Source organism: Lampetra planeri, chromosome 33, assembly GCF_965212315.1.
Source record: "Lampetra planeri chromosome 33, kcLamPlan1.2.h2, whole genome shotgun sequence".
Taxonomy (NCBI): domain Eukaryota; kingdom Metazoa; phylum Chordata; class Hyperoartia; order Petromyzontiformes; family Petromyzontidae; genus Lampetra; species Lampetra planeri.
Window position 1 is genome coordinate 8,200,269 of NC_136139.1, and position 24,189 is coordinate 8,224,457.

The following is a 24,189-nucleotide window of genomic DNA, read 5'->3' on the forward strand; positions in this document are numbered from 1 at the left end:
GTGCTCAGCGTCCGTGATAAATATACAGTACGGTAATCCCTCATTTAATGAGGTAGTAGATGCGTTCCTGAAAAGTGTGGCGTTAAGCAAAACGGGTTAAGCAAGTATATACATTACTAGCGGAAGTACCCGGCGTTTCCCGGGTGAAAAATATATTTCTTAAAAACCTTACATATATATACACAGATACTAAGGTATTGTCAAAGCCCGGTGGGCTGTTTGTACATTTCTCCACCAACAAATATATAAGAGGCTTTCACAAGTCCAAAAAGTTGTAGAAAGTGTGGGGTAAATAGTTGATGTCAAAAGGTTTCCGAAAATTGCGGTCTACCCCCCCCCCTCAAAAAATATCTTTACCCCTCGTAGGTATATATACTAACAACACCTTACATACAACAGAGGAAGTGGTATCTATTGACTCTGTAGTAGTATCTACTGACTGTACCGTAGTATCTACTGAGCCAGTAGTAGCTACTGACTGTGTAGTAGTATTTAGTGACTGTAATAACTACTGACCATAGTAGTATTTACTGGGCCTACAGTAGTATCTACCGACTATATACTCGTAACGACTAACTGTATAGTATCTGCTGACTCTATAGTTGTATCCACTGACTATAGTAGTAACTACAAAATCTATAGCAGTATCTACTCACTCTATAATAGTATCTACTGACTCTAGTAGCTACTCACCGTGGTAGTATGTACTGACTGTATAGTAGTATATACTGACTGTAGCAGTATTGACTGACTGTAGCGGTATATACTGACTGTTTTAGTATTTACTATAGCGGTATCTACCAACTCGATAGCAGTATCTACTATCGCTACAGCAGTGTATACCGACTGAGGTCGTACCTGCTATCACTACAGCAGTGCATACTGCTGTGTTGGTACCTGTTATGATGACAGCAGTGCATATTGTGGTGGAACCTGCTATGATTACAGCAGTGCATACTGCTGTGGTGGTATCTGCTATGATGAGAGGAGTACATATTGTGGTGGTGGTACCTGGTATGATAACAGCAGTGCATATTGACTGTACTCATCATTCACCCTCACCATTCACCACTCACAACTCACCCTTACCACTCATCCTCACCACTCACCACTCCCACTCACTATTCACCATTCACCCTCACAACTCACCACTCACCAACCTCCCTCACCAATCTCCCTCACCACTCACCCTCACCACTCACCCTCACCACTCACCCTCAACCACTCACCCTCAACCACTCACCCTCACCACTCACCCTCACCACTCACCAATCACCACTCACCCTCACCACTCACTCTCACCACTAACCCTCACCACTAACCCTCACCACTCTCACTCACCACTCTCCCTCACCACTCACTCTCACCATTCACCCTCACCATTCAGCCTCACCACTCACCCTCACCACTCACCCTCACCACTCACCCTCACCACTCACCGTCACAACCACCACTCACCCTCACCACTCAACTTCACCCTCACTACTCACCATTCATCCTCACCAATCACCACTGACCAATCACCACTCACCACTCTCCACTAACCCTCACCACTCAACCTCACCACTCACCCTCAAAACTAACCACTCTCTCACCATTCACCCTCACCACTCAGCACTCACCCTCACCACTCACCCTCACCACTCACCCTCACCACTCACCCTCACCACTCACCCCTCACCGCTCACCACTCACCCATCACCACTCACAACCGCCACTCACCCTCACCACTCACCCTCACAACAACCACTCACCCTCACCACTCACCCTGACCACTCATCCTCACCAATCACACCCTCACCAATCACCACTCACCCGCACTGCTCACCCTGACCACTCACGCTCACCCTCACCACTCACCCCTCACTAATCACCACTCATAACCGCCACTCACCCTCACCACTCACCACTCACCCTCAACACTCACCCTCACCACTCACCGTCACCACTCACCCTCACTACTCACCACTCACACCCTCAACAATCACCACTCACCCTCACAACTCACCCTCACCACTCACTCTCACCACTCACCCTCACAACAACCACTCACCCTCACCGCTCAGCACTCACCCTCACTACTCACCCCTAATCCTCACCAATCACACCCTCACCAATCACCACTCACCCTCACCACTTGCCACTCACCCTCACCACTCACCACTCACCCTCACCATTCACCCTCACCACTCTCCCTCACCACTCTCCCTCACCACTCACCAGTCACCCTCACTACTCACCACTCACCCTCAACACTCACCCTCACCTCTCACCACTCACCCTCACCACTCACCCTGACCACTCACCACTCATCCTCACCAATCACACCCTCAACAATCACCACTCACCCTCACCACTCACGCTCAACACTCACCCTCACCACTCATGCTCACCACTAACCCTCACCACTCACCCTCACCACTCACTAATCACCTCTCACAACCGTCACTCACCCTCACCACTCACTCTTACCACTCACCCTCATCACTCACCCTCACCACTCACCCTCACAACAACCACTCACCCTCACTACTCATCCTCACCAATCGCACCCTCACCAATCACCACTCACCCTCACCACTCACCCCTCACTAATCACCACTCACAACTGCCACTCACCCTCACCACTAACCCTCACCACTCACCCTCACCACTCACTAATCACCTCTCACAACCGTCACTCACCCTCACCACTCACTCTTACCACTCACCCTCACCACGCACCCTCACAACAACCACTCACCCTCACCGCTCAGCACTCACCCTCACTACTCACCCCTAATCCTCACCAATCACACCCTCACCAATCACCACTCACCCTCACCACTTGCCACTCACCCTCACCACTCACCCTCACCATTCACCCTCACCACTCTCCCTCACCACTCTCCCTCACCACTCACCAGTCACCCTCACTACTCACCACTCACCCTCAACACTCACCCTCACCTCTCACCACTCACCCTCACCACTCACTCTGACCACTCACCACTCATCCTCACCAATCACACCCTCAACAATCACCACTCACCCTCACCACTCACGCTCAACACTCACCCTCACCACTCATGCTCACCACTAACCCTCACCACTCACCCTCACCACTCACTAATCACCTCTCACAACCGTCACTCACCCTCACCACTCACTCTTACCACTCACCCTCATCACTCACCCTCACCACTCACCCTCACAACAACCACTCACCCTCACTACTCATCCTCACCAATCGCACCCTCACCAATCACCACTCACCCTCACTGCTCACCCTCACCACTCAACCTCACCCTCACCACTCACGCTCACCCTCACCACTCACCTCTCACTAATCACCACTCACAACTGCCACTCACCCTCCCCACTCACCCTCACCACTCACCCTCACCAATCACCACTCACCCTCACCACTCACCCCTCACTAATCACCACTCACAACTGCCACTCACCCTCACCACTAACCCTCACCACTCACCCTCACCACTCACTAATCACCTCTCACAACCGTCACTCACCCTCACCACTCACTCTTACCACTCACCCTCACCACGCACCCTCACAACAACCACTCACCCTCACAACAACCACTCACCCTCACTACTCACCCTCACCACTCATCCTCACCAATCACACCCTCACCAATCACCACTCACCCTCACTGCTCACCACTCAACCTCACCACTCACGCTCACCCTCACCACTCACCCCTCACTAATCACCACTAACAACCGCCACTCACCCTCCCCACTCACCCTCACCACTCACCCTCACCAATCACCACTCACCCTCACCACTCACTACTCTCCCTCACCACTCTCCCTCACCACTCTCCCTCACCACTCTCCCTCACCAGTCACGCTCACCACTCACCACTCACGCTCACCACTCACCCTCACTACTCACCCTAACCACTCACCACTCACCCTCAACACTCACCCTCACCGCTCACCACTCACCCTGACCACTCACCACTCATCCTCACCAATCACACCCTCACCAATCACCACTCACCCTCACTGCTCACCCTCACTGCTCACCCTCACCACTCACCCTAACCACTCACGCTCACCCTCACCACTCACCCCTCACTAATCACCACTCACAACCGCCACTCACCCTCACCACTCACCACTCACCCTCACCACTCACCCTCACCACTCACCCTCACTACTCACCACTCATCCTCACCAATCACACCCTCAACAATCACCACTCACGCTCAACACTCACCCTCACCACTCATGCTCACCACTAACCCTCACCACTCGCCACTCACCCACACCACCACCACTCAACCTCACCCACACCACCACCGCTCTCCCCCTCACCACTCTCCCCCTCACCACTCTCCCCCTCACCACTCTCCCCCTCACCACTTTCCCCCTCACCACTCTCCCCCTAACCACATGTTAAGGGCGATCCTAAAGGAATCTACAACCTTCCATGATTCCTTTGCGCGATTCAAAGAATCGATTCCTGGCGCATAGGAGGTTTCCATTTTTAATTACAGAGTTTTATTTTCATTGTTATGTTATGTTTTAAAGTTTTCAGGAGTTTTTAATTATATTTTAGCCCCGGTCAACGCCGGATATTTCCCATTCGTAGCAGTTTATATCAACTCTATAACCAACTTATATTAAACGGAAATAAGGCGATTCTAAATGAATCTACAACCTTCGATTCCTTTTCGCGATTCAGAGAATCGATTCTTGGCGCGGTCGGGTTTAGAGTTTTAATTACACAGTTGTATTTTCATTGGGATGTTATGTTTTAAAGTTATCAGAAGATTTTAAATGTATTTTTCCCCCTGGCAACGCTGGGTATATCGAGTTTATACCACAAAGTCGACGCCTGACAGACTTGCGTGTCGAGGCCTAGTACCGTGCAGAGCCTCCGGCCTCGCCTAGATTGCCCACCCGTCTGAGGCTGGGTACTGGGGCCGTTAAACCCCCCCCCCCCCGCGCTACAATAATACTGTCTAATCTCTATAATTTTATTATCTACCGACCCTATAATAGTAATTGCACACATTGGGGTGGGGGGGAGTGAAGAGGACGTGAAACTTTGATGAATTTACCTCAGAGTCGCGTGTTAATGCGTGCGCATATTTTTAACGGAAATTAAAAATGGCGTCCACCCCGCAGCGAAGTTGTTGCTACCCGTTGCCAGGGGCAACCGCCGTGGTCCGCGCCGGCCGGCAAAATTAAATAAATAAAGGTTTAAATTAATAACTAAAGAGAAATCGCACTAAATCGATAATCGGGCCGATTTAAAGTTTAGAGACGAAAAATCGGAAATGCCTAAGTTTACCGCGGGGCCGGGGGCGTGCCCACCTGCAAAATTTAATCTCGGCGAACCCCACGGTCCGAGAGCTACATCCCCCGCAAGGGAGCGTACGCAGACGGACGGACAGACAGATAGATAGACAGACAAATAAAAAAATTAATGATATAGGTTAGATATAGGGTATAAATGAATAGAAACATGAAATTAAAATTTCAATAACATTTGCAGTATAAAATTAGCCTGCAGTCATCCTATGGCAGGACAAAGAACTAAGATGAGAGTACGTCGCATACTGTATAATTCCGCTTGTACTATACTTAGTATATGTTAAGCTTTCAATCATGTCACTATACACAAGTTGGTCTAATCGGTAGTTTATGATACACCAGATTCTAACGTTATGTGTGTCCTGTGCTCTGTTCCACTGTGCTTCTTAATTCTGTTGGCACTTTGGGACTTGTTTTATACTTGCGTGAAGCATGATATCATGATGTGATAACACTCAAGCTCCACTATAAATTTGTGTAAATCCCTAGCTGTACTGCCAACTCCTGACCATCCCAGCAGCCCAAGCCTGGAAATGTGCGATGCCGGAATACCACGAGAAACTTTACACATTACAAACGTTTATACTTTTGAGTGATGTTAGTTTGCTGTATGGCACTGTCAAATTATTAATTGGCACCTCATTGCAGCCGTTCATTTGTAAGAATAAAATTGCACTATCCACTTGTCTGCCGTTGTTAAGGATCCCACTGCTCTTGCTCTCTGCAACAATTAGGCCGCTATGCACCCACGTCATTGATAAATTGACCACCGTCAACAAATGGGTGACCATCATATTGGCAAAGCTATCTTTCCGACAGCCCTGTTCTTCACCTGAGGACGGCTGCTTACGTTGTGGCCAAAACGTCGTGAGAATTGTATTTTATGTTTAATTTTCATTATTTTATTATTTCCCTTCTACGTGACTTTACCGAAAGAACCAAGAAGAAGCAAAGCACCTCTTTGCAAACAATGTGGAACTGTTTTTTCAAAAAATCTCCCTGCTTTGTAAAAAAACAAAACATGTTTAGTGTAGCATGATCCACTTAATGATATCCCACTGATATCTAATGACCGTCTTACTTTATTCTCAACAGGTGATAGAATGTGTGAAAGTGGTGGCTTATTTTTGATAACATATATAATTTTTTTTAAATAAGTGCATTGAAATTAATGGGAGACGTGCAGAGGGTTTTAAAATAAAATATATATTTTTAAAATAGGCTTGTACGTATATTTTAATATATGTTGTTTCCGTCTATAACTTATGCCCATTATTTTCGTGGGGTGTCTATAAATGGATCACCCTGTATATTATTGACAAATAAAAGATTTATCGCAAAACATACGGCTGAATTAAGCACGTGTGCGGTGGAGGAGCGTCACGGTAATGCGTGCAACCGTGCTAGGAATGTATGTAACAAGCCGAGTAAGATTCCCGCCCACGACTAATGTCAGTGGCCGGTGAAATCTGAAGCTGCTGTGGGCCCCAGCACCAACCCCTGGCCGATGCAGTGAAGTGTGGTGGTAAAAAAAAAAATAGCTTTCACTCCCAACATGTGTGGGGGAGACCTTGATCCGACAGTGAATTGGACAAAGGGTAGTAATTATATATCATTGTTGAACCGAGGTGTTTCAGGGCCCCCAGTATAATGTCCGTTATTTAAATAAATTGCATCATTATTCAGGATTGAGCAAATAAAGCCACTGCACTGCACCAGTAAGCATAAATCTCCTTACAAACAAGCAAGCACTTTAGCATCAGAAATTGACTTGTTTATTTTCTTTATAAAACCGTTTCATGAGAAGTGCGCTACATCTATTAAATGGGCGTCCACTTTACTTTAAGTGTGCCCATTTGCCCAAGTGAAATAATAAACGTACACATTCCAGCAAATGTGTTGGGACCATCATTTTATACTGCTTTCCAGTCATTGTTCAAAGTCATAGAGGAGATTGTGAAAGCATAGTACGTTTGCGCAAATGCAATTTGTTATGTTTTTTTACGTTACTGCTGTTGTTCAAGGAACCCAAGACATCCTTGTACTGCTGGATGAGGGATTGCCTACATCATGCGGTTCATGGGAGTAACTGGACCATACTTCACCACGCCAATCAGTGCATGTCGGTGAAGGCCGGGAGCTCAGACATGGGAGCGTATTACAGTACAGAAAGGGATTATGTTGTCTGCTGCTGATAACGTAGCCCAATAAATTGTTACGAATTAATAATAAATAACAATGCAGGCAGAACACAATCTAAAAGCATGCCTCGTGTATACTGTCGTGGCAAGCTAAAAATCAAAGGTAGCACAAAATAAAAAAATACATCAAAATATTCTTTACAGCTCTTTGTCAATCCACTGCTGGATGAAGGACAGGTCACGTGGGTTGTTTCATCATACTTCACCACGCTGGCAAGTGCCAGTTGGTGAAGGAGGGGGAGGGTGCCAAGTCCGGTTCAGAGATAGCACTCGACACTGATATGGCTTGGAATCACACTCAGGTCACTGGGTTCACAGCGCAGTGTGCTCACAAATGCAGATCCGCTTCTCCCTGCCCAAATAAACGGCAAAGGCTCAAAAAGCCCATGCTAACAGATAAAACGATGATTTAGAAACAGCATGAAAGCAAACACGATACAATATTAATATGGGAAATTCCTAGGGAAGGCAAAACAGCCAAACACTTCTAAAGAACGCCTTCTCTCTCAAATGAACACGGTACAGTTCGCTGTGTCCAGGGGAACGGTTGATTAAGGAGTTAAACGAAATCAACCATTGCCTCTGGGGCAGAAGAAAAGCATCATCGTTGCACGGTGCTACCATGGAGACACGTCTATTAGGAATTGAGAAAGTGCTCTGCAGCCCTGATTTTCATTGGAGCGTTCTTTATGTCAACACGTTTGGCACTTGTTATCTCCCATTGCATTACTCCTCCTAAACTCTTGACAAAAAAAACTGGGCATTCTGACAAGCTGTCAGGGCCAATGACAATTGTCTGCAAATTATTTTTAGTTAAATCGATCCAGGTGAACAAATGCTCTCAAATTACCACTTCGAGAATGTTGCACACGTCGCGCCATGTGGCCGACGCTTTGTTTTTTTTGTTTAACTACGTACCCAGCGACCCCCACCAGGGCAAGCGTACATAGCCTTTCACCCAAATCTGTTTGCCACAAAAATCACTTTGGGCCCAATGACTAAATGCCCCGTAATACATCCGTCTGATCTCTCGTCAAATATCGGGCAGGTAAAGTAGGGCGAGAAGCCTAGATAGTGCTTTCAATCACGGGCGACAAATCCACAACGAACAGGAGTCAGCCATAGGCTGCTGCAGGGCTATGTTATCAGATGAGGGCAGGCGATGCATTCAAATCCACTGTATACTATACCGTTCTCCAATATTTATGCTCCGTGCTTTCACAAACTCGCAATGACCACGGCGTTCAAGTTACGGTCAAATAACCCCAACTACGCACATGGCGTGGGGGAGGCCCTCACTCAGCGGTGGATTGACAAAAGGCCTTTGCTTGTGTGAATATACTGTACACATGTGCAATAATTCTGGGTGTAAACCCCATGTTTTGTTGTGAAAAAAACTAGATTTAAATGACCTAATTTACAAAAGTGCTGCTTATTAAATAAACTACAATACTGTTTCTTCAAAACTACAAGAATTTTATGTTGTAGAAAACATAACATTGCTTTTTACCTTTTTATTATTTTATGTGTTTAGAGTTGGATTTATTGGATGTAAAGAGCTGTAATGTCTAGTGTAAATGGAGCAATTCAGTCTATAGTTTTAATTGTTGATCCTGCAAATTGCTCGATCACACTCATGCCGGCAAGTGGGCCTCCACTGGAGGAAACACTAGAGAGCTCCTCTAGTATTTGGCCTACTCTTTCATGCTGGACAAACGTCTTAGGAGGTGGGATTACATACACTTCACCCCAGCACACAAACCATGCCAATCAACTTAAGTCCACACATTTATAATGATAGGTGGTCATAGATGGGGGGTGGGGGGGGATTTGAAACAAAAAACACGCACTGTTGTTTCCACTGCCGCACTTAGAGAACTAACTGAACCAACTGCGTCGGGACTACAAGTCAAGTGTGATCACCATTATTATACCATGTTAGCATCCGGACAAGACACATATCAAATATGAATTGTGCGGTACGAGCAAAAATCATACCGCACAATTGTAGGGAATAGCCAGGTTATAGTTTGATTTAATAAAATCCAGTTACGTAATTTATTTATGAATGTTTTTTTTAATCAAATGCTTCTTTTAAATCGGAAGACCAAACGATGTTGGAACACAATGGTTGTGAACTTTGTTTGAAAGGGCAGCCAAGTAAAACCACGCCGCTGCAAGTGAATAATCGCCACACAAGTTACATATTGAAGAACTTTGTGTGACATTTATTGAGAGTGTACATGTCGCCGTCGATGTTGTTTTTGTTGGCGTGTATGTTTCCTTGATGGCCGTAATTGCGCTTGGGCAGGCCACGATCGCTGGAAGAGATTATGGCAGATGGTCCCAAGAACAATGATGGGGTCTGGCAGCAAACGGGAACGAGTATGAGAGGAGGTGACAACGGCAGAGATGGAGTAATGAAATCCAGCTCGTGTACAGGATCATTACGTCGTGCCATGAAGAGTGATAGATGGTGGTGGCTTTGGGAAGCCTTCATCCAACAGTAGATTAACCAAGGCTGCTGATGATCATATGTTTTCTGTTCGCAGAAAACATACAATGTGCTTTAAGAAGTCATCTGCCGATGTATTTATCAGTCACGTGCCACAGGGTCAATGGGGTTTATAGCGCCTATTCTGTACTTACTGTTCTTCCACAATTAACTGAATCGTGAATTAAATGAAAAGTTAAGTCTAATGTAAAACTGTTTTATGGAGCCATGCCTCTGGGCAATAGAGAAAGCCAAAATGGATATAACCAGCAGAACAGCCTGGAGGTAAAGGTGCAGCCCCTGCAATTGCTTGCTCACGCCACTGCTGGCAAAACGGCATCCACGCGAGGGAGTTCGAGACAGCCCATCTGGAGGGTATGTTGGTCTACTCTTCCACACTGTCCAGACGTGGTGAGAGTGACCCACGGTTTACTCAACACCACACGCGACCTGCCAATTGATTAACTGTGGTGTGCACATTTATAATGCCTGGGTTGACAAATGCAGGGGGGTGGATTTAAAAAAAGACTCGTTCATGCATCAGGTGCTAATGCCATAAGATCAAACCGGTCACTTCTGGTTTGCAAGCCCAGTGTGCTCACCATTACTTTATGGTAGCAGGATCCTCTGCTTTTGGTAAACCCTAGCCAGATTATACTCATTGGTTTTTTTCCGGTAAAGTCACGTATGTAGAAATAACGACGTTTCGAACGCAACACAAGCGCTCATCATGAGGTGGGAATGGGGTGAAACATATAGCGAGGGAACACACAGGGGGACACCACGTACATAGCACATAGAGGGACACCACTCACATAGCACACAGAGGGACACCACTCACATAACACACAGGGGGACACCACTCACATATCACACAGAGGGACACCACTCACATAACACACAGAGGGACACCACTCACATAGCACACAGAGGGACACCACTCACATAACACAAAGGGGGACACCACTCACATAGCACACAGAGGGACACCACTCACATTGCACACAGAGGGACACCACTCACATAGCACACAGAGGGACACCACTCACATAGCACACAGAGGGACACCACTCACATAGCACACAGAGGGACACCACTCACATAGCACACAGGGGGACACCACTCACATAGCACACAGAGGGACACCACTCACATAGCACACAGCGGGACACCACTCATAGCACACAGAGGGACACCACTCACATAGCACACAGAGGGACACCACTCACATAGCACACAGGGGGACACCACATACATAGCACACAGAGGGACACCACTCACATAGCACACAGAGGGACACCACTCACATAGCACACAGGGGGACACCACTCACATAGCACACAGAGGGACACCACTCACATAACACACAGGGGGACACCACTCACATAGCACACAGAGGGACACCACTCACATAGCACACAGAGGGACACCACTCACATAGCACACAGAGGGACACCACTCACATAGCACACAGAGGGACACCACTCACATAGCACACAGAGGGACACCACTCACATAGCACACAGAGGGACACCACTCACATAGCACACAGGGGGACACCACTCACATAGCACACAGAGGGACACCACTCACATAGCACACAGGGGGACACCACGTACATAGCACACAGAGGGACACCACTCACATAGCACACAGAGGGACACCACTCACATAGCACACAGGGGGACACCACGTACATAGCACACGGAGAACGGCAAACTGCACGTAAGCAAATGCGACAAGAAGATGGGAGACGAGAAACTAAACAGACCTTAGAAACATCACGTGACGCAAACCAGTCGGCCAACAACACAGTTAGACACGAACCTGGTTGAACACGTATTTCAAAAGACTGCTAAATGTGTTGTGTTCATCTTCTGGGCTGAACATGCTAACGTAAAAACAGAGGGCAAGGACTCGTGAACAGACACGAGGTACATACACAGAGAAGACACGCAGGGAAAGATTTTTTTTTGGGCAGCCCAGAGAGATAACCAGAGCAACAACACACCAAGAGACATACACACATGCAGAGGCACACGCAGAAAGACGCCTGGATGAATAATGTACAGAGACTTATATGGCTGTAGTAGTGGGGGGAGGGATGAAGAGAAAGCCACAAAACGGAGGGCGAGAAAAAAATGTTTTCATTAGTATTCAATTAAAGTAAATGGAATACATCTCTATACGTAACAATTTACAAACCCTCTAAATCCATTGCTGAAGGCCTTCTCATGGCACGCTGATAATGAGGGTTGCCTGACGATACTTCACCATGCTGGTCAGTGCGGTCAAGTGAAACGGCAGCGGTGGCCCAGGACCGGTTACGATATCACTCGTCACTGCTGCGAGCCAAGGCAAGAAATAGATCGCCAGGTTAATATGGTGAGTTTGGGCCGGATATATCAATAGAATGGAGGGGGGGGTGAAGGCAAATTGGCGAGGCTTGGTGAGGTAATTTAAGAGTGGAGAGAATGTACCCAAGAGCATGGAAACAGAGTTAAGAAATCAGCGAATTTTCTGGAGCGAGATAGACTGTGGGCATCGCAGGACGGGTGGCGTTGGTATGAGCAGGGCTTCATCCACCAGTGTAAAGCTGATAATGAAAGCTTAGGAAACAAACATGCATATCTCTGTAGCCATATTATCTTGGGCTACAATCACCTTGTGAAACATACCTCCGTGTTTCAGCAATGAAGTGGAACTGTGGGGCATGTGACCTGAAGCGTTGACACTGGCTTGGTTGTCCAAAAAAGATTGGATGGGCTACCAAGTGGTTTTGTAAATGATGCATAATCTATCGAAAAGTGAAATTGGGCAAAAGACTGGTTGCACATTAATTTAGTGGATATTTACACGGGTATATATGCAAGCATGTCCACAAGTTTAGTCATGTACGATGCACGAGTCAGCGTGTATAGTCAGGTGTGGCTGAGCAGCATGGAAAGCCTTGGGGTGTGCATGTGGGGGTGTGCAAGTGTAGTGGTGGTGTTGACGTGCGCCGACTGTGACAGTGATGGATCACGGGGCGGCGCGGGGTGCGGGGTTGGGCACGCGTTGTGGGCGTGGTGTGGACGCGCGCGCCGGGAGTGACAGATGACGGGGCGGCGCGGCGTGGGTGGTGAGGCACGCTGAGATGTGGGAAAACAGGATCGTAGCCAGCGCCCAGTGATTGGTCGAATAGGATGGGTGCTCGCAGCGACGTCCGCAGGTGGGGTATAAAGGGGGACGCGCGAGAGCACTCGGGGAGAGTTACCCAGTTGAAGACCAGAAGACGGAGTTGAAGACCTAGTGCCCCGAGACCCCTAGTCCCGCCGTCCTTGTAGGGACCGGGGCCCTGTGTGGCTCGGAGGCGAGACTGTGGGACCCGGGGTCCGACGCCCACGTGGGTCGGGCTGGGGACCCACAGTCAAGACGGACACCCCGGGCAGGGAGTGTCCAGAGTAGCTCAGTGGGCGTTAGTCGCCAGGGTAGCTAAGTGGGTGTTGGTCACCCGAGTAGCTCAGTGGGCGTTAGTCGCCAGGGTAGCTAAGTGGGTGTTGGTCACCCGAGTAGCTCAGTGGGCGTTAGTCGCCAGGGTAGCTAAGTGGGTGTTGGTCACCCGAGTAGCTCAGTGGGCGTTAGTCGCCGAGTAGCTAAGTGGGTGTTGGTCACCCGAGTAGCTCAGTGGCGTTAGTCGCCGAGTAGCTAAGAGGGTGTTGGTCACCCGAGTAGCTCAGTGGGCGTTAGTCGCCAGGGTAGCTAAGTGGGTGTTGGTCACCCGAGTAGCTCAGTGGGCGTTAGTCGCCAGGGTGTTGGTCACCCGAGTAGCTCAGTGGGCGTTAGTCGCCAGGGTAGCTAAGTGGGTGTTTGTCACCCGAGATACTAAGTGGGTGTTAGTCACCTGTGAACGAGTTTGGTAAAATAAAGAGTGTGCTACCCGTGAAGTCGTCTCCCGCCGAGTTACTACACTACACAAGCATGGGTGATCAAGTCGATTAACAGACGACAGGCCATTGAACCAACAATTACACTATTTCTAAATCACCCCACCCATTCAGATTCTAATTGGGCTGCCAGTGTCACGTCGTTAGATCAGGTATGATTTTACCACTCAGATCTCCCAGTGGGGAGTGCACCATTCTGTGTTAAATAATGGCCCGGGAAAATTATGTCATGCAACTGCTTCTAAGGACAGTTTAATAGGCCCCTTTATCGATGTAACTTTTATATGTTCATCAAAAAAATTGCATTTCAATAACATTTGTATTTTATTCTGAGAATTGAAAAAAGCTAAATTAAGTCAAAATCCATATTTCATACGACTGTTTTTTATGCACAGTCATTGTCAATGGACACTGATGAGTCCACAAACTCAATACATTTAAGAAGCCACCTTTAATCATGGGTGACTACCAAAATATTAACCCAAAATCTCAGAGGTGCCTTGCTCAATGCTCACAACATAGCATTAGCCCCCTCGGTCACACAGCCACCTCATGCCCACAAATTAATTTAATGAAATTTGCATTTCCACGTCGTCCCAACATAGTTAGAAAGCCTCTCCTCTCCCACAGGCTGCACTCTCAAGCTACCCCAAGGAGCCGAGCAACTGAGCTATGTAATGAGCACATTTGTACATTTGTGAGTACGTTACTATACAAACTCAGTGACTTGTTAGTCAATAAAAAGGTTATTTAATTGAAATATTGTTTTGGAATGATTTGAAGCTTTCGTGACTGCAGGAATCCATAATCATTGGTTATTTCGGTAAAGTCACGCTTGTGTTGCGCCCGAAACGTCGTAATTTATTTTATTTTATACCTACGTGACTTTACCGAAAGAACCAAAGAGTATTGTTTTTGTAACGCAATTTTCATGAACAATGTAAAAACATTGATTTTTTTCCAATGTGGAACCATAGCGGTACAAATAATCACGGCACAGCCCGCAGGGCTAGAGGTGACATCGCGTAGCTGCCTTCATCCAGAAGTTGACTGATCATGGCTCAAGATGATTATCATGAACTCTTTCGTGTTGATAGATGATGGGCAGAGAAAGGCTTGGGCTTGTCAGTAATTCTGGTCTCAATAACAACCTCATCAAAGGTGGTGGCTAGGGGCACTATTGCTTCGTTTTTTTGCGGTTGTGCTGTATACATCTACGATGTTTGTGCGGGTCGTACTGCGTGTTGTTGGGCATGATGCCCAACGTTTTGTCTAATTGCTGGGAGCTTCTTTAGGAGCTGACTCAAGCAGCTAGAGTAGTTCTCCCTCAATCACACAACATTGTCTGGGAGAAAATCACCCCACCCCCTCCCAAATCCCACCATAATTAAATGATTTCTCTCTAATTGGGATCACAAGCCTATTCTCTTTTTTTCCATCTCATTTAGGCTTTCATTTTGGTTTATTCTCCTTTTTTTTCCAATGTAATATTTTCTATTCATATGCAAAGGTCCTAAGTAGAATGGTGGCAAAGACAAAAAAATCCCTGTATTGCCTTTAACAGACTGTTGAGCAAGTGCTGTTAGCGAGCACCTATAATGGCCGTCACGGCAAAATTGGGGGATGGGTGGTCAGCAACATGCCCGGCCTCCAGTGCCGAAGTTTACACACTGCGCCAGTTACTCATTTGAGGCCGAGTTGACCTAGGAGAGGCCCAGAACCGGTTCAGGAAATAGTCGCCGGTGTTGGCCTTGAGTGGACCTATGCATATCAATAGAAAATATTACATTCGTAGCGCAGCGCGCTAACCTTTACACTACCATCCGCCACCGTGGTGGCACTGTCGCTTGCACATGCCGCTATCAATCCGGCACCCTGGGGTCCAGTCCCAGCCACGACTAACATCAGAGATGACTGAAATTCAAAAGTCCCTGCTCCTACTGACCCCCGCCTCCCGGACAAAGTACGAACAAACAATCCCCATGGCCAATAAGGCAAAGGAGGCCTTTGTCCATCCTGCAGTCGATTGACAAAAGGTTGTAGATTATTGACTATTTTATGCATAGCACAATGCCTGCACCATTGTTGTCTTTAGGCACATTGCTATGTTGTTTTTCATTGTGAAGTTCAGTTTTCCAAAAGTGCTCCAACCCACTATGGGAACCTCATTTGCCAGTAAAAATATGATAATTGGTTTTTTACCCTTCTATCTGGCAACAAAACTGACACCTTTTTACAAGGAGTCATGTTTGCATAGACCGCAATACCTGCAGTCATAAATACAAACAAAAGACATAACTCTGATAATGTGCACTGTCCTTGAAGTTGATTGGTCCACACCCGAGACAGCTTTCCTTAGAGCCTAGTCTCACATGGGTTGGACCAGATGACGCCAAAAGGCGCACAACCCACTTTCATCGGCCTCTTTATTTCGTAATTTGGATCATGATCCGCCATGAATAACTGCCCTAGGTAACATACACTGATGTATTTTCCAGTTGTGCCCCTAAAACAGATTGTCTTCAATTGTTTTAGCGAGTGTGTTGTACATTACTTTTGTTTTGCTCAGATTTATCTTGAGCCAAATTTTTTTAAACCATGTTTTTCTAATATTTTCTGTAGTTTATATAAGTTGGTTGTCATAACAATGAGTTTATTTACGGTATGCTCTTTACAGATGTTTTACATGTTCTTTGTAGATTTATATATAGTTTTCAAAATGTATGACTCAAAGTGGAATAAAAAACACATTAATTCATGAAATACCACTATTTGTATGCTACTGTATCTTAACTAAAATATATTTCTAAAACCATTCCGGATAGGATTGACAAACCAAATTATTAATGATTCCATAACATTATGAATCAGAACGGATTTGTTCTAAATCTGATTTTCAATGCGATCTGACAGCCACGCCAAGTCGCTGCCATCTCTCGCGATCCTGCAATCCAGGCCACGTGATCGTATCGTACTATATAACAAACACAAAGTTTTGCTGGCTGGCGCATGATGACGTCACCGCATCCCACAGCGTTGAACTGGGTTCGTGCGTCGCGCTGACGTCACGCCTCCCTACTGCTCAACCTCCATCCTGGCCGTGTATCCCGTGCAAATGCGCGAACAGTGGTAGTGCAATGAAAAAAAAAATCCGAACTGCGCACCCCTAGTGGATACACACGGTTAGGCAAGAAAATGAATCTGCTCATACAGAAACAAGTACATGGGTGGGCGAGGAGGGGTGAGTGGGTATGTGGACATGCGCAGGCAGGAAAGGAGGATTGAACCGAGTTGAGGTTGGCACGGTCAGGGAAGGCGGGGGACTGACCTCTCGAGCACCAGGTCAGCGGCAAAGACCAGCTTGCCAGGATGGGTCATGGACCTCCATATGAGTCCCACCATGAGCACTTCCAGCCAGCAAGACTCCAGCAGCTGTACCTGGTCCTCCAGGCTGATGTCCATGAAGCCTGCACGTGAAAGCAAGCACAAGCAACCAGACAGTCAGACAGTGACCCCCCCACCCCACAGGACCCTCCCCCCTGCCATCTCCCCCCCACCTACACAAGCATGAACAACACAAGCACGCATGCGAGCAAAAAATACATATGCATGGTTTCCACCGACACAAACAAGTACAGACAGGCGAACAAGCCTGCCAGGATTTGAAATAAAACACAAACACAGGCTCTTGAGCAGTGCGGTGGGAAGGGACAGAAGGGGGAGGGTCGCTTATGTAACACGGAAAAAGAGGGGGCAGTACGAGGATGACGACAACAAGAATAACGTGTCCATTATTCGTAACCGAAATGCAGACAGGAAATGCTAAACTAAAATCAAAGACGTGACTTTTCAAGGGCAAACACAACGTAGGAAAAAACGGTTTACTTAGATACAAAGAGCGACATTTGTAAATTTCAGCCTGTTGTTTTCTTTGCATAAATGAAGTAGTTGTGGCTTCGCAAGAGCACTGGGATGGAAGTAGAGAAATATAATATTTCCGTTTAAAATATAAAAAACGTTCGCGTTAATGAAATAAAATAATCATTGTGTGGGCGCATGTGCACATGTAAATATATTGACTTAAAGCTTTCGGGACTGCAGGAATTCATACTCTTTTGGTCTTTCGGTAAAGTCACGCCTGCTGTATTTTTTCACCTGAAGACGATTGCTTGTGTTGCGATTGAAAAGTCGTGATATTTTATTATTTTTCTATCTACGTGACTTTCCCAAAAGACCCAAAGAGTATGTAAATATGCTACGAATCATCTACTTCGCATGCATCACATGAGTGTTCATGGGTATGTAATTTAGTTTTTGTGAATGTTTACCAATAATAATAAAAGACAACATGACCCTGCAAAACAGGTCAAATAGTCTGATGTCCACAAAGGGTTGAAAAATATTATAATTATACACAAACGTTCAAATCCCTTGCGTATATGAATATGCAAAAGAGTTACGCCGACTCCTGGCATCAATGCACTCACTGTTACATGATCAGAGCATAATTTTCAGAGCAAAGTGGGAATAATAAATGACAATAATATTTACTCAGCGCAGATGTAGAATAGCTCAAAGCTTTTTGGACCACCCTTCATCCTGGCCAGGTGGCTTAGCGGCAGAGCGAGCAGCTCACACTCAAAATGTCGGCGAGTTAAAATCCAATCAATCGAGTACTACTTTGTTGGGTAGCCAACAGTGGGCTTGTCTTTTGGACAGACTTGCCCCTGACATGCGAATGCGTGATTTCCACCACTGCTCAGGGCTGTAGACAGAATATAAGCACTGCCTCAAAGCTCAACGATATCCTCGCCAGACTGAAACAAATAATGGAATACTATACCTTGTGGAGCAGATATGTGACTAGATGTTCACGTGTGGCAGTAACCATTGAACATGGTACGAGGGGGCATTAACATATGTCTCTTTCAGAAAATAACTTCTGTACGGCGGGGTAAAGTGTGGATACTCCCACCTCTTTCAAGACGTCTGGTCAGTGTGGGATAGCAAGCGAAAATAGCCTCTAGGGGAGCTCTTTAAAGCTCCATATAGTGGAGGTCCTTCTATTAGCAGTGGCATGAGCAAGCAACTACGGGGATGCTCCTTGACCACCAACTTTACATTGTCCACCTGGACAATATGTACGAGATTAGCTCTGCTAGGGCTATCGACTTGGCATGAAGACTTCGCAGGAACAAGCCGACTTATTTATTCCGCATGACATATTTGGACCTCGTAAAAGAGCAACGTCAAAACACCTCTTGTGAAAACAGCATCCGAGGAAGTCAAGTCTGCATGTGACAGCTCATCGAGCAATTTTGCATCTCTCGGTTCGCATTCAAATCCACGCTTGTGGCCCTGTGAAAATCACGTCATCTTATATTATCACAAAAGATACGAATTTGCGCCTGTTCGTTATCTCTATCGCAATAAGGCCTTAAGGTTTTATCCCAACTCGGGCACCCTTTCTGTGTTGAGTTTGTATGTTCTCCCCCCTGGTCTGCATGGGTTTTCTCAGAGATCTCCAGTTTACTCCCATAGCTGCAAAACACTACACTCGTAAGGGGCCAACCATCCAAATGATTAATAATTATCTGCAGATTACTGAAAATGGAATTACACAAAGGTAACATTGTCCCTGTCCGCAAAAAAAATTGGCAGAACCATCCTGAGAAAGTCTTGAGACTCCTGGTAATGTAATTTTAGTGACAGTATTCTAAGATATCCTTTTTTTGTGTCTTATCATTTCTAACAATGCGTTTAAGAGATAACAACAGAGGTAACAAAAACTCTACAAAAGGAATAATATATAACAGGAGACATTTTTGGCAATGGCCCTTCTTTGTAACATATGCCTCTCTACTGTGAAAGTGGACATTGCTAATAACGTTGCCTATGCTATATTTGCTTCCCTTTAGGGTGGCTTTATTGACAAAAGCGTTAACTCAGTTATTTGTGCTTGCGCACCACTGCCAACGCCGTTTCACATTATTTTAAGAGGGGTACCTTAGATGAGCGTGCGAGTTATTGTGTATCAAATACATGAGATTATATCCACAACATTTTTTTATATTTTAGAATACTTTGTAAAAGATTATTATCATTTTGGATGGACTTTCCTACAAAACAGATTATGTATGGCTTTGTTTTAAAATGATTATTTATGATAAAATACAAATAAAATGAAGCCTAGGACAAACTTGTTTCATTCATAAAGCTGTCGAGGAAACATGAATCTGACGGTTGTTTCCATTCGATTTTGAAACTAATAAGTCCGAAACTCCCGTCTGTATAGTAACTCTGCAAAAAGAGTGCATCTACTGACATGTCTGTCACAATTCTATTCCACTGTACAATTATCCGTACTAAACTGAAAGCTGAAACGAAGCGGAACACTTGTTATCTAAATTATTCACACCAATATTTCCTACCGTTCCAATTAGATAACTCGTACATGTAGATTCCACTGAAAATTAGTTTAAAGTTTCCCCTGTTGACGTCTATCCACCTCCTATGAGCAAAATTCATTGTCAGAGTTCCAAGGTGGCAATGACTAAATTAAACCCTAATTTTATAAAAATGTTTAAATTATACAAATAGGAAGTTGTAGGCACACTCAAGTGCTTCATTAACTGAGCCCCTGACAGACGTTATGCTTATTAGAATCACCCAGGGTCGTATGTGTGTTTCCGCAACAGGCTAAATTTGTTTGAGCTCATTAAGGAAATTAACAATTAATCTCAACCCAAAATGTCGTTTCCACGTTATCAAATATTGACAAACACAGCACATGACCTAAATCTACTGCATAATGAGAAGTTGTTTGTTGAAAGAGGAAAATGACCTAGGCTACATTCTACAATTTAGTAATTCATTTCTGAGTAAACATTTCGTGAACAAGTCCGCTAATGTTGTTACATTCAAATGGTCCCATTTCTCGGCTGAAGTCCACACAATTATAGATTCCATATTCTTTGAGTCTTTCGGTAAAGTCACGTAGATGTTTCAAAGAAAATAACAAAAAACTACAACGTTTCAATAGTTTTTGTAATTTTTTTACCGAAAGACCCAAATAATATGAATTCCTGCAGTCACGAAAGCTTTAAGTCAAGATTTCATTTTAGATTCCCTTTTTGCCAAACCTTGAAGGGAAGTGGTTACCTCGTCATTTACCCCTGTGACATGTGAAACTCTCTCTCCATCTCAGAGGGGGTCCGATTTCTGGGTTACACAATTCATGGTTTTTGCTTTTAAATCTGCAAACCATTTCCTCCGTTGACTCTAAATGAGAAAATCTATTTGCCTCGATGGAACTTGGCACGGTCACCAAAACTAACAAACCAAGGCCTAACCAAAATATATTGGAAGTAAATTGTTTTACGAAATATTAAACAGCCACACTCAAGGTTATACGAAGTAACAAGAAATAAAAATACGATAATTCGTGCCAGACAAAGAGAAATGCTTTCATCAAAGTAAATCACGGCAACATTATAGCTCGCAATCAAATACCTCCACCGATTTTACATTTCTATCTTCTGCATTGCGATATGGTCTCCATTATTCTGTATAGGGTCGACCATTTGTGATCGGTCAAGCATCAGGCTCCTTATTTTAATACACTTTCATGCTCCCATTACTTTCCATGGCGTCTTGAATCACGGCTGAGTTGTATTTTCTGATTTATTTTCTCCGAATAGTTTTGCAGGCTTCTACAAATTAAATCTTTCGTTGATTAACTCACCCCCCTTCTACAGTGATGTGTCCTTAACACAACCCACTTACTTTTCTTAGCAGGCAACATGATGTCTCCAAGTAGTTTTTGTTCTCTAAGCCACACTCTGTTCCTCCGGCTGTTTATCAATGGGGAGGACTTTGTCTAGCAGTGGACAGATAATTCCACATGAGGAAAAGTACTTTAAATGTTGCAGGTTAAGCTTAATAATTGTTTCTGTGCTTTAAGAAACACGTGCAAAATACGTGGGTCTTTTAAACCGCCTATATAATATTGTCCTTATTTGTAATTGATTTCCTTTCTTGGTGAGAATTACAAGTTTTTATCTTATATTATTTTGCATATTACTGAAGGAGCAACCACCTATTTAAAACTTGATGTGAATGACAGCATAACCATTGTTAAGATGGAGATTCAGGTAATTTTGTCAATTTAGATGAAAAACCAACTATGGCTGCTAATATATGGCAATAAAGTACTTCAATATACTGTATAGAATCCACAATCATTATATTGCCTAATAATCTAAATATTATTGTTTCGTGGTTATAATGACTCATTTAATATTTCATAACTATTACAGTACCATTGAATTCATTATTTATTGCATAACTTACAGCATGCATTATAGATTGTAAATTCTAGATTATTAATATACCTACACCATGCTTTCCAAAGAATCATGTCCTGCATTCGGGACACAACATCATTCCCATGTCCACCAATGTCAGGAGTTGGTGGACGAGAATCAATAGGCGTGAAGATGGATCTGTGTTCACGACACGCCATCCCCTCTGGAGGTGGTGTGCAGTGTGTGTGCAGCATGGAACTGCGTTCACTGCACACGATCGCCTCTGGAGGTGGTTTTGCGTAACATGAAGTTAAATTAACCATAACTTACTTAAACATTTTCCATTTCCGCAACATCACGTTTTATCAATAAAATGTCAAAAAGGTCAGTTTCAAAAACTTAAGACCATACCGATTAGGATGTGCCAGATCCCATCAGACCGTGGAAGCTAAGCGGAGTTTCAGCCTGGCTAATGCACGGAATGGGGGACCACCAAGCACAAAAGAGTGGAGTTGAATGCGATGTGGGTGGTAGAGGGTAGTGCAGCACAATCGATTGTGCTGTATTCCCTCCACCTTCACAAACCTGCACTGACCAGAGTGGTGATGTTTGGTCAAATAACCCTCACTGCCTGCATGCAATGGCTTTTATCCAGCAGTGGATGAACAATATGTAAGACGGGATTAAAAAAAAAACCTCATCTCGGCTTAAAGGGCTTGTCACCTAAGCTCGGTACAGGTCGAGCCACAGTTTTGCTTTTAAGGTGTGCTACAAAAACGGAGCCAGATAGTCGGCCACTACCTCCCTAGTTACACATACACTGGGGCTTAAATGTCAGCCAGGTTTGTAAGTGTCGATGACTCAGAAAACTTTTCCCCGCCCGAGATATACATCCAGTGCACATCTCACGATGGCTGTAGATACCCCATTAGTCACGTGCCGCCTAATCCGCAGTCTACCAACGAGCCAGGAAATATTCAGTGAGACAATAAGCCCTGCACGACATTGAGAAGTCTCATGGGGCTAACTTAGAGGTGCTGCCGTGATTGTGATAAATGACAAGAGACGAATGAGCAATCAATACACCGTCGAGATTAACCTGCGATAAGTAGAGAACAGAATTAAGCATTCTCTGACCGTGATGCACGTTAAAGTCAGCGCTTTAATTGGACGCACTAAAGTCGTGATAATCGTTTTAATTAATTTTTCAGATCTACGAAAGAAAAGTGTGGGTGCCATATGGTAAAATCTTCTTAATATGGCAATAAAGCAGGAAAATCTTTTCAACTGCTCTCTTGGGGCAAAAGAAACATTTTAAACAACCCATCTTTAAAATAAAGTAATTCAAACCACGTTCATCGTTCAAAGTCACCACTAAACATCCGACAATCGCTAAGAAACAGATGGAATCATCAAGAGCAACATGGCACTTCAACTGGCAGAAGATTCAAACATCCTCGGCATAAAAAACCTTAGTGGAACGCAGACACGTCTGAACGAAAGCAGACGGCAAAACTCTGGCTTTGTGGTGACACAAATGTACATATACTCCATAAGTGCATTTTTTTAAATATAAATCATGGTTGTTGGGCACAGGCCTAGACGCTCAAGGAAGTAAATACATTTCTTTGAAAGCGCAAGGTTGGGAAAGAGATGAGGAAAAGGAAGTCCAAAGCCGAGTATAAAGAAAAGTGTTTTGACCTGCAGGATGGTGGTTGAACACAGTACAGATACGAGGCTGTGTCTGATAGACCAAGTCCTCAACATGGGTGTAAAAATAAATGAGTGAGTGAATTTCACGGGAACAGTAACCAGCATCAAATAGAGCGGTGACAAGCAGGCAAGCAACGCTGCTTGGTGACTTAAGCGACTTCACTTCTGGGTCATCAATCAAACCCGACCACTTTACGATCAATCCAATTGTATCCACGC

General features: G+C 45.1%; 1 protein-coding gene across 2 annotated transcripts in view; it reads right to left on the minus strand.

Annotated features, from left to right (window-relative positions):
• Window positions 1-24,189, minus strand: part of LOC144729737 (estrogen receptor beta-like) — a 124,603-nt gene that overhangs the window by 52,195 nt on the left and 48,219 nt on the right. For both annotated transcript variants that reach the window (XM_078610197.1, XM_078610196.1), the window contains one exon: window positions 17,280-17,418. In XM_078610197.1, coding sequence (XP_078466323.1) covers window positions 17,280-17,418 — 139 coding nt within the window. The remainder of the gene's footprint in view (window positions 1-17,279; window positions 17,419-24,189) is intronic.